Source organism: Haemaphysalis longicornis, unplaced genomic scaffold (assembly GCF_048455015.1).
Source record: "Haemaphysalis longicornis isolate Haplotype H1 unplaced genomic scaffold, Haemaphysalis longicornis Haplotype H1 scaffold_2, whole genome shotgun sequence".
NCBI lineage: Eukaryota > Metazoa > Arthropoda > Arachnida > Ixodida > Ixodidae > Haemaphysalis > Haemaphysalis longicornis.
The window spans coordinates 249,979,344-249,990,760 of record NW_027526295.1 but is presented as its reverse complement, the minus strand read 5'-3'; the positions used below and the strand labels follow the sequence as shown (position 1 = coordinate 249,990,760).

Sequence of the window (11,417 nt, the reverse complement as noted above, 5' to 3'; positions counted from 1 at the left end):
TGTACCAACTGGCCCGCCTTCAGTCCGTGTCGCAGTCAATTTCTCTGGTAACACTCTGCCCAGCGTTCGTGGCGTGATCTCTAGCGTGCTGTTCTCCTCGCCACTTCACGTGCGTTCGCGCCTGAAGTGGGGAGCACAGACGCCGAGTACGCTCTACAGACGCCGAGTTCGCGAAGCCGGTTGCCACGGGTTCTGTAGCGCGCGCTAACGCGGTCCGCTTTGGGAGAGATGTGAAAGTCCGCGGACAAAACGATCCGGGCCTGCCAGTCATGGAGACCTTCCAGAGGCAAATTCGTGAATCCATTTAAGGTGCAACAGCAGGGTCTCCGGCGGAGGGAGAGGGGCCTCCAGCTCTGCTGTTTCTCCAGCCTTGCACCACGAGTGCAAGCTGCGCCGATTTTTTTCTTTGTTCTTTGCGTTTAAGTAGGGCCTTATTAAGCGAAAATTTACGTACCGTTCTGTGCGTTATTTTCGGTAGTTGCGGTAATTTTGTGGGTTTTTAAAAAGTGATCAGTTAGGAAAGAGGCGAAGCCAGAGGCCATGTTTAATTGCGCTCAACATTTGCAGTGAACTGTGCTTTTGACACAACAAGTATAATGCAGTGCTGAGGGTGCCTGTATTTGTCTGACTAACCCTGGTATTCTGAGTCCTTCCTCCACTCGAGCTTCCGGTGGAGGAGATCCTTGAAATCGATTTTCCCATGCATAAGTATGGCGAAATCCTCCCCTCAGCCGAGTGAACCCTCCGCGGTGGCTCAGTGGCTAAGGCGTTGCGCTGCTGAGCACGAGGTCGCGGGTTCGTTTCCCGGCCACGCGTCGGCCGCTTTTCTGATGGAGGCAAAAAGCAAAAACGCCCGTGCGTACGAGATTTTGGGGCACATTAAAAATCCCCAGGTGGTCAAAATTAATCCGGAGCAGTCCACTACGACGCGCCTTATCGCCTGCGTTGCGTCGACAATCAATCAATCAATCAAATCAATCAGCCGAGCGGAGGGAGCAAAAAAAGTAGAGGAGGGACTACGGCCTATAAGGCCGTATTCTGAGTCCCTCCTGAGCCCCGCCGAAACTCCGCTCAAGTGGAGGGCGGAAGAGGCGTACGCGCGTGCGATGCCATAACACTCTGCGCACGTGCTGCACGTGACCTATATGCCAGGAAGTGGACGTGTCCCGTGTGCTTGCGCGGACTCGCTGCCGGTCCTCAAGTCGACAAGGGGGCCCTCGAGGCGCTTGCCGGACGCGACGACACGCATGGCGTAACACGCTAACCACGCCGGCACGACGCCACTCACAATAGACTGACCCGTCCGTAGTTGTGCCGCCTCGGGGGTCTTTCTGGACGCCCCAAGGCGCGAAGGAGCTTACGTGACAACGACAACTTTTCTTTTTTTGGTCCCTTTCCTTACTTTACCGTCTCACCGCCACCCGTCTTTATTTTCTTGCTCGTTTTCCCGCCGTCCTAGCGTTTGCGCTGGAGTCGCTTTCACAAGCGCTATCTACGCCGGCTACTATAAACCTTCAGGACCTCGTTCCGCACAAGAGGTGTGCATTGTGCGCCGAGATTCCGGTCCTCTTGTCTCAGCGACCCATTCATTTGGCCCGCTCTCCAGGAAACGGCTAGAGCCGAGGAAATAACCCGGCGCGAAGAACGCGGAAGGGTGGAGTTGACAGATGTCTGAAAAGCATCGGGGCGAAGAAAGGGACCGCGTGCTCCTTTGTTTGGCAAAAAGAAAAAAGACAGTCGCACACCGCGCACACTACAGTTGGAGAGCGAAGTAGCACATAAGGAAGAAGGAAGGTATATATTTATAGGATTGGAGCTGACCGGATCGCCAGTTTCGCGAATATTTGCTATATGGGGATTAAAAAGAGGTGATTTTCCGACAATTGGGATCATGAATTACAGCAACGGCTCGTCGCGAATTACACAGGTGTGCATCACACACAGTGCTGTCTTCTCAGACGGAACTGAGGGGACTAGTAAGGTCTGCTCCGATAATTGAATGTTTCGTTCCCTGACCGCTATATTTGGTGAATTTCCCTACGAAACTTTTGCCCTTTGAAAGGAAAGTTTTGCTCTCTCTTTAAGCAGGGGTTGACATTAAACTATTTCCGGTTGTCAAAAGTTCAGTAATATTAGTCTTTTTATCGTGGTTTATTTTTATTATATCTTGCCATCAACAACAAGAGGGGAGCAAATTGCCTCACTTACTATGACCTCACCTCGAAATCGAATTAGTAGGGAGTTATAGCAGTGTGGAAAGCCGGTCCGGTACGGCACCCTGTACACCTGCGCAAGCGGACACCCAGTTTTTCCGCCTCTGCGCAAGCGCAGTAGCGCCGGTCGCCTGCCGGGTACCCTACCGGCACCGGTTCTCCTCCGCTCTGCTAATACTATCTAGTGTCTTGTCCTCACCTCGACCTCCACCTCACAAATGCAGCCGAGGTCCGCTTACGTAAGCCCCCTCAATACCGCGGTTAAATGCCACAGGATCCACCTCAAATTTACCCAAACATTAAGGACACGCACTTTTCTCGGTTACATCATTATTGCGATATTTACTCCCTCCTGTCGCGTCAGATCATCCCCGTCGATGGCATTATTCTACTGTGCTATTTGCCAAATGAAAGCCAAGAAGGTGAATAATGGTTGTAATGACGGCGATTGCTTGAACATCACGTATATTACTAGAGTGCTCTGCTTATGCTGATTCAAGCGGCCGTTTACAGCAAAGAATTTAATGTCTGCAACCTGAACCATTAACACTAAGCTTGATGCTTGGACCATTCCACTAACCATCCCCCCAGCGCAAAGCCCTGTCTGCATTATTTGAGTACCTCGAGGACATTGGCGTCGCACAACAATGTAGCCATCTCCCTAGCGTGTATAGTCAAGTTTTTACTCAGCGCCCTTAAACAGGACTCTATTCATTTTTTATTTTTATTCTATTCTTTTTAATTTTTATTATTTTCTTATTATTTTCTACTCTTCTTCTTCCATCTACTTCCTTTGTTTCCTTCTCCCCCTTTCCCCGCAGAGTAGCATGTCGGCGAATTCGTATACTTTCTCTGTAATCAAGAGCATCTCTCTCTCTCTCTCTCTCTCTCTCTCTCTCTCTCTCTCTCTCTCTCTCTCTCTCTCTCTCTCTCTCTCTCTCTCTCTCTCTCTCTCTCTCTCTCTCTCTCTCTCTCTCTCTCTCTCTCTCTCTCTCTCTCTCTCTCTCTCTCTTCATGCACGCGAAGAGACTTAAGTGGATTTATTTGAAATGGGTTTATTAATAATACGTGTTGGATAAACACTGCAAAACTTGTGAGACAGATTTGGAAAGCGTTTGAGAGAGATGGATGAAATGTCCCCAGCGGAAGTGCTGATGTTGGACCTCACTTCAACTTCGGGCTCGAAGCTCAGATTGCTCGACATCAGACTTCGAAGCTGAGGGTGAGGCCGAAACTTCCGAACTCACTCAGTCGCATGTTCAGGTATACTTGAGCTCACCCTCGAGCTCACGGGTCCGCCCTGCACACAAGCCGTTCCAACGCAGTCAGCATTACACTGGTGGCTGATGCTGACAACTTCGATGGCGGAGGAAATCAATCACTGAATTCTAAGCGGTGCCAGAACAAAATCTAATGTATTCAAATAGAGGTGACATCAAATTAAATGCTAACACGGATCAAATACGCTCGAAAAATGTTAAACTGAGAAATGTTCGTTCTGGCAGCTACGAGAAACACGTATGTGCCACGCTTCACATTGTACAAATGTTGAAATTTTAGATTTTTTGGGTAGGGTAACACAAATAATGAAACACAGGTCACTGATCAAGTTAGAAAATAAATATATGACGTTTCGGGAGCGCTCAGGTTCCATTTTTGGTTGTTTCTTAGGCGGTTGATTATCATTTGGGTATTTTCCTCTTGAATGCGTTTGTGCACTATACAGCGTGGAAGGGGTACGCTGCAGACTGTCAACCAGCTCTGGTTGGCCAACAAGCACGCTTGTTTTCACGAAGTTTTCGCGTTGCTCACCGCAATTATTGCGCGCGTGCCTGACGCAGGAGGAGCGCGGCGTGGCGAGGGCGGCGCTAAGGAGTGGCATGGCCCTCCGTAGCGGCAGCAGAGCATGGGGCCGAGCTTCTACCGCAGGGCCCGCCTGCTGGCGCTGGCCCTGATCTGCAGCGGATTCCTCGTGGCCCGCATTCACAGAGCGCAGCTCGGAGGCTCGCCCGCACCCGTCGTCCGCACGGGGCAGCCCGCTCTACAGGTAACCCTCCCCCTCCCCCTCCCTTTCCCCCTCCCCCTCCCTTTCCCCCTCCTTGCTCTCTCTCTCTCTCTCTCTCTCTCTCTCTCTCTCTCTCTCTCTCTCTCTCTCTCTCTCTCTCTCAGTGCTGTCTACACCAGTAAAATATTTAAATCTCGAGACCACAGCCACAGTACAAAAGGTTGACTTTGTCGCGCAGCATTTTCACCCTTCCGACTCCCCCAGATATAACCTGATTTGCTTTGTTGGCTTTTTTACAGTACACCTAAGCTATGCGACAAAGCCAGACAGGCAAAAGGTGTGCTTGGTATGAGAGAACTTCGTATGAGAACTTCGTACGAGAGAACTTTTTTTATAGGCACGAGATCAAATTATCGCGCTGCAAGGGAGTGGCTTCAGGACTAGTCACACATCTGCGGTAGTAGTTATAATGCACGTTCCAGAACTCCCGTGACGGTGGAAGGAACCACGAGGCGGGAGCACATCAGCTCGGTATTCACACTCCGGCAGTTATCGTAGCTGCGGAACGGCTTGCGAAAGATCTACGCACCATGCTCAGTTGCGATGCCGGGACCACGTGACGTCGCATTACAATTGCATGGAGGCTACATAAATAGGGACTGCGCGTTGCAGCTGTTCCTGTGAACTTTGCTGCCGCAGCACGCGCTTTTACGGGGCCGCAATCATGATGGGGGACGCATCTGCGCAGCGTGCGTTCCTCATACAAGGAGGTGATCTGCGGAAGCAACATCGACCATTGATTCCGCGGGGTGAGAAACCCTGCTGTGTGCGAAGGATTCAAAGCGAGGCGAAGCGACAGAATAGGGGTCTAAACCGGCGGTTGAAATGCGGGTAAAAATCGACGCGAACGCACACGGTCGAGTCCTAAAAGACGAGAAACGATACAATCCAGGTCTTATACGACTACGAAGGAGCTCCAAAGTAATCGCTTTGCGACTCCCGGGTCATTTTGTGAGGGACCCTTAATTTACAGCCTTCCTGTCTGCACTATTACATCTTATTGTACTCTCCCTAAGTACTCTCTCTTTTTCTTTGTCCTATATATCATGTGTACCAGTGTACAAAGCGAAAATGCATACAAAATGTATACAATAACAATCCCATTCAAATAATCATATTTCCTTGTTGCAGGTCACCATTCCTTTAGAGCTCACCCAAAGTGCTTCATCTAAAAAGCCCAATCCAAGTTACCTCTTCCAACTCTACGACCCCAAACTGCCCACCAAATTCAAGTTTACAGACCCGGATCCCTTTTCATACTTCGGGTCTGTCGGAAACGCCACGTGCTTTTCGTTAGGCACAGACTTCAACGCGAGCCGCACCAGCTGTGTCTGCCGGCCAGGGTGGTTCTCGGATGACTGCAGCCTGCCTGAAGCCATCAGTTCATCCAAGCGTTTCAGACGTCGCTGGACCAACAAGAAGATACACCGCAGAGCCGGCCCCCCGCGACGTCTCGTGAACGCCATCAACGTAAACCACGAACTCGATCTGCTGGAGGTGCGCTTACGTGAGCTGTACGATGTGGTTGACGTGTTCGTCATCTGCGAGTCAAACTACAGCGCCAGGGGCGAGCCCAAGCCGTTGCACCTGTTGCCCAAACTTCGGGAGGGTTTCCTCGCGCCTTACCAGAACAAAATCGTGCACGTCTTCCTCGACCACTTCCCGAAGAAAGGCCGGGAAGACGGCTGGTTTGCCGACGGCTACCAGAGAACCTTCCTCTGGCGGCAGGCCAAAAAACAACTGTCGGGTCTCAAGGACGACGACCTGCTCATTCTCACCGACGCGGACGAGATCCCCAGGGCTGGGCCTCTGGCGTACCTGAAGACACATGAAGGGTTCAGCGAACCTATGTTTCTGAGGCTGCGTTGGACGTTGTACGGCTTTTTCTGGCAGCACGTGCAAGAGCACGTGCAAGTTCTGTCTGTGTGCTCGATGCGCTTCCTCTCGCGAGTGCTGGGCAACGACGCATCGCGCCTCCGTCGGGAGGACATCCCGGCCAACTCCGAACAGCTGTACGGGGCGGAGCTCGAGGACTGGACGCTGGGCCAGAACGGAGACGTGAACGCCGGCTGGCACTGCTCGTGGTGCTTCGACGTGGAGGGACTCCGGGTGAAACTCAGGTCTGCGCAGAAAGACGACGGCGTCCGCTGGGGGGACTTCCCCGAAAAGACTTCGACCCGCTTTCTCAGCGTTCTTGTGCGACGTGGTCTGTGGTTCGACGGCAAGAAAGTGACTAAGCCGAGTGTACTGAGCCGCGGAGGGACAGTGCCTGCGTGTGTAATGGACGACGACAAATATCGATATCTTCTGTCTCCTGAAAACTCTACATTATCGAAAGGAAGTTAAAATAGTTTCCCATTGCCTTTCGTACATGGTTGGCCCTAGTTCGAGAAACGGAGCCAATCAGGTCGCGAAGCGACCAGCCCTCATACCTCTGGAGTTTTTTTGTTCACTTTTGTTACTTTACATGCAGGCGCGAAACAATACAAGCCATATTTTTTTTAGGATACCCGTTGCTTTTTGATATAGCGCAAAATAGCGGGCTTGTGGGGTTTCACCATGCCTAATCTCTAGCTGGTATAAGAGTATACACAATACTTGTGGTCACGGGCCTGCGACTGGACATTTCAATGTTCTTACCAACGTATACGCTCTCTCGCGGACGTACGATTACAGCAGCACTCAGGTAGCCAACCAAACTATGCCTCATGCAAACACTGATATATCGCGCTCTTTCACAAACTTTTTCGATGGTTGCCCTCCCTGTAACAAATAGCCTCTACTGGAATGCTCAAAAACGTGCGTCTTAGATGTCTCTCGGTCAAGCGCTGGACGCGGACTGCTTCTGATTCGCGAAGGCACCTTTCTTCGACTGAGCTTGTATAAAACGGTAATTTTGAGAGAAGGAGGCGCTGGCCTGCTGCTCGGGCCGCTCATAACCTGCTACACCTGTACATACCCGTCGCTTAACGCAACAGTTAAACGCATCACACCGACATTTCGCACCATGCACTGACTGTGTCATGGCCCGCTGGATGAAAGAGCAAGGCGTTTCCATCAAGCGGCAATGCCTGCACAATGCGGTGCTGAGTTTCACGCAATAAAGGCTGGACCTTAAATAATAAGTGTCATGACATTGCACCGGTATCTAGCAGTTAGCTTGCTTTCTTTTAGTACACATATTCCACCATATGCCTTTGTATACGCCCGGGATAGCTTCAGGGCCAAACATAGCACTGCGTGTCAGCCAGACCAGTCCATCTTATCTATAGATTTGTGTTTTCTAGATTTATGTCCCGTTTTCAGGCCAGCGCATCGAATGTTTTCATGCGCGAACTGCAGTGCGAATAGTACCGGGCCACATTATTCGTATTATTCATACACTTAATATATTTATACTTAACATACTTTTTGCTTCACAGTAAAATTAAATTAATGCTTTGAAGCCTGTGCGGTTTTATCGTACACGCTATAATGGAGGAATCACAGCGGTACTGGTGATCCTAGCTGTTGCAGTGATCAATAATGAAATAAAGTAAGTTTTATAAGACTGTTGTTTCCTGGTTCTGCTGTTTCCTCTGCATACATGCACGCGCTGTGCAACTATAGTAAATACGCAACTCACATACGAGTGGTGAACTGTGAATGTGCAGTTTTGCTGTCGGATCGAGCTTTGTTAATTAGACAACGTCAACGATGCTGTCGTTTGTATTTTGTTCTGTGCACGTAAAATCCGGGGCTCCAGGGTAAGTACATTTGGTTCAAAACTGAATCATCTTGCACGATGCAAAGCTAATTTTGTACAAGGAGAGGTGCTCGATGATGCATTATAAACCATGTTTCTCCTTCCACTGTCACGTACGAGTTGGGCGGCCGGAGTGCGCAACTTGTGCGTTCGTCATTCTTTTACGTGCACAACCTACGTGGGTAAATGAGCAAAGGAAACGGAAGTTTTCAACGACGTTAAATATTGTGTCAGCTGAAATCCGTCGGCATCCGTGCGAGCAGCCATTCCGGCGCATGAACACGCTGCGAAAGCGCGTGATAGTACGAACGCCTGGTCACGCAAATGCGGCAATTTTGATAAAGTAACTTGTACGCACAGTTGTGCCTTTGTGCAGGCAGCTTGGTGCGGGGCTTGAACTGAGGGCTGTCTTGGGACCTTGGTCGGGTCCCAGTCAGGCTACACGTGCAATCAAAGCTCTTTTGGAGTTTCTTCGGAGCACAGAACTGGACAGAGTTTTGTGATTGAACATTTTGGACGCATCAATTGACATCTTCTCATTTTTGTAGTTTTTGTTTTTGTTTTCTTTCTTTCTTTTGTTTCTCCGCTTTCTTTCTCTTTTTGTTCTATCATCTAGCGTAGCAAGACAGCGCAACGGCTCGGGTAACCTCGTTTCTCTCTCTCTCTCTTAGCTAGTATATCCGCAAGGAACGTTTATATGAACGGTAAAATAAAAATTCCGTCTATTTTTGGAGCAATACAGAAGAGCATAGGTGGGCAAATGCATCCTAACTAGTTGCAAATTCACCTCGAACTCGAATCACTTCTCTTTCCCTTTACCTCAAGTTCAACCTCAGCATTGAGCGTGATTCCGCTTAAGAGAGACAAAATGAGTAGGGAGCTCTTTTTTACAGAAAAATACCAACAAGTGAACCAAATAAACGTCCTCCTTTATCTCACGTCGCCCTCAAACTTGATCTCACTTCTCTTTCCCTTTACCTCAAGTTCAACCTCAGCATTGAGCGTGATTCCGCTTAAGAGAGACAAAATGAGTAGGGAGCTCTTTTTTACATAAAAATACCAACAAGTGAACCAAATAAACGTCCTCCTTTATCTCACGTCGCCCTCAAACTTGATCTCACCTCAACCCGAAGCCAATCAATCGGCTGCCAAACACAATTTTTAAAGAATTGGGTTAGTTTGCATCTTTCTTTAGAGAATGTATGCTTGCGAAGCGCACACGTGGGAGGCCACGTGGTCCGTGCGACACATCTAAGGCGGGCGCGTGGCTCCACCGTGTCAGCGCCACCAAATGTCGCGCCATCATCCGGGGTTGAAGGACCCTGTAACACTTTCTTTTTCAGAAATCCGAAATGCTTTCAGAACGCACACAGGAACCGCTTCCAAAATTTAGATTTTTCTCTCTTGCTTTCATTGGGCATTGTTTGCGCGCTTGAGTGGACTCACTCGAGCTGTATCTCGGATATTGGGCGGCGTCGTTTCAGTTGCAGAAATAAATTCATTTGATAGCCCCTTGCAAAAACGCAACAAAGGCGAAGGCGTATCCGCTACGACGAGCAAATCAAATCACGCAGAGCTTTTCGGTGCAGGCGGTAACTATACCCCATTCAGGCACGAAGTGAAAGCGTCTATCGGCCGCGCAGAAGGGTCCCTTTGGCAGAGCACGTAGAGAAATTCGCTGCAGCCGACTAGCAGGAAGGGTTTCGCCATGATAAACCGTGAAATCAAACGCCCCGGGTTCTGCCGGATTGAGAGGTTGTAATTTTTAATGCTAATTATTTTTGGCGAGCTAGCATTCAAGAAAAATCTAACTCTCTCTCGAAGAAACGTGACGCATCATGTCCGAAAAATAAACGCGTAATTGCTCAAGTTAGCACCTGTAATCGTTATGGTAGTCCAAACGTAGATGGTTGGTGCCTTCAGAATCGGTAAGAAAGAATTCAACGGAAAAAAAAATGAAAAACGAAATAGCAATGCATCCGTCAATAGTGGTGAAGCCGACTTTAATGGTACATGGCATTCTGTGGGGATACATTGGACCTCCATTCTTGGATATAAAACTGCTGACATTGCCCATGGTAAAATGTCTTCCTAGCAATGCATTTGTATGCAGTAGTGTAGCCGATCCTAAAGGGGCTCACTGAAAAGAATGCATACGCATTTGTTGACAACTTTTGTCAGGTGCAGCAAAGAAAACGACGTTAAACTGACTAAAATCAGCCCCATTTCTTTGTCAGATGTGTACACACATAACATTATCGTGAGACGCTGGCACATCTATTAAACCAGCGTAAACCAGGAGTCGTACGCTGTTACAATTCATGTTTGTGCCCATCTCTACTGCATTGGGGTGCCACTGCTTAAAGCAAAAGCCGTTATAAGACTTTCAACAATGGGCAATGAGAAACACGTGTCGTTTGGTTGATAGCATGTTGTAATGCGTAAACTGGCACGAAACGTTCTCACCCAGTGAAACTCCGATGCTCGCATGCGGGGCGCACTCCTGCTGGCATCGCGTCCATGACAGGCGACGCGATCAGCAGATGAGCAGCAGCAACTTGGCGAAAAAAAATACCCGCCATCCCCACGAAGTGAATGATGAGGAGAGGGGCGAAGCTACAATGCTTATCGGTAAAGCCGTGAAACATTCGTCCACACATCATATAAAGACTCGACACGTCAAGCTTTCCACCGCTCCGTTGACAAGCCCGTCGACGACGTCGATGTTTGTGGTGATTATGTAGGTCTTGCTTGGGACGATGAGAATCTCCATGGGTAAGTTGACGAATTCGGTGTGTGACATTTTAGCCACCTTGGCCGTCGCCTTCTGCAGAGCGTCTTGTGTTGCGTACCCCCGGTACGTGTCTTGAGCTCGCAGGCGACGAACGACAACCTCTTCTTCTTCCTCTCCTCCTTGTTAGGTAGCAACGAACGCGTTGAACGTTTTCACCTCTTCGGACAACCTTTGGTTGGCCAATCCCTAGGGGGATCCTGACACAATCATCATGATTCTGCCGTGTACAGCAGCAACGAGGGACGGGACAGGGCCCGAGTAAGAGGAGCTGCGCCCCCAAAAGGCTGCAGCTACAGCTCATCACTCCTCGCCAGAACACAACTCTCGGAGGAGACAAAGTTCCACATGCGTGAAAAAGCTGATAATGATGACTAGTATGAGTAATCGGCGCCGCAAGTAAAAACGAGTGTGTCGCCATGGTAAGCCTAATTCCCCTCAAGGCTGCTAAATGACAGTTCCCGCTGTGCCTGCGCATGCGCATTGCGCCCGCATCTCACGAAAAGAAACGCTGGCGTGCGTCATCTGCTCCGGATTAATCCGATCCCACCAGTAACGACAGAAGTGAGGAAGGCTTTGAAAGAAATGAGAGGGGGCAAAGCT

At 49.5% G+C, this 11,417-nt stretch overlaps 1 protein-coding gene across 1 annotated transcript in view; it reads left to right on the top strand.

Annotated features, from left to right (window-relative positions):
- LOC144167736 (beta-1,4-mannosyl-glycoprotein 4-beta-N-acetylglucosaminyltransferase-like) overlaps window positions 1-7,821 on the top strand; it is a 44,355-nt gene extending 36,534 nt beyond the window's left edge. Inside the window, exons 2-3 of the mRNA XM_077696915.1 lie at window positions 4,055-4,260; window positions 5,410-7,821. Of these exons, the coding sequence (XP_077553041.1) occupies window positions 4,120-4,260; window positions 5,410-6,624 (1,356 nt within the window). The 5' untranslated portion in view covers window positions 4,055-4,119 and the 3' untranslated portion in view covers window positions 6,625-7,821. The remainder of the gene's footprint in view (window positions 1-4,054; window positions 4,261-5,409) is intronic.
- Window positions 7,822-11,417: the final 3,596 nt, after the last annotated feature.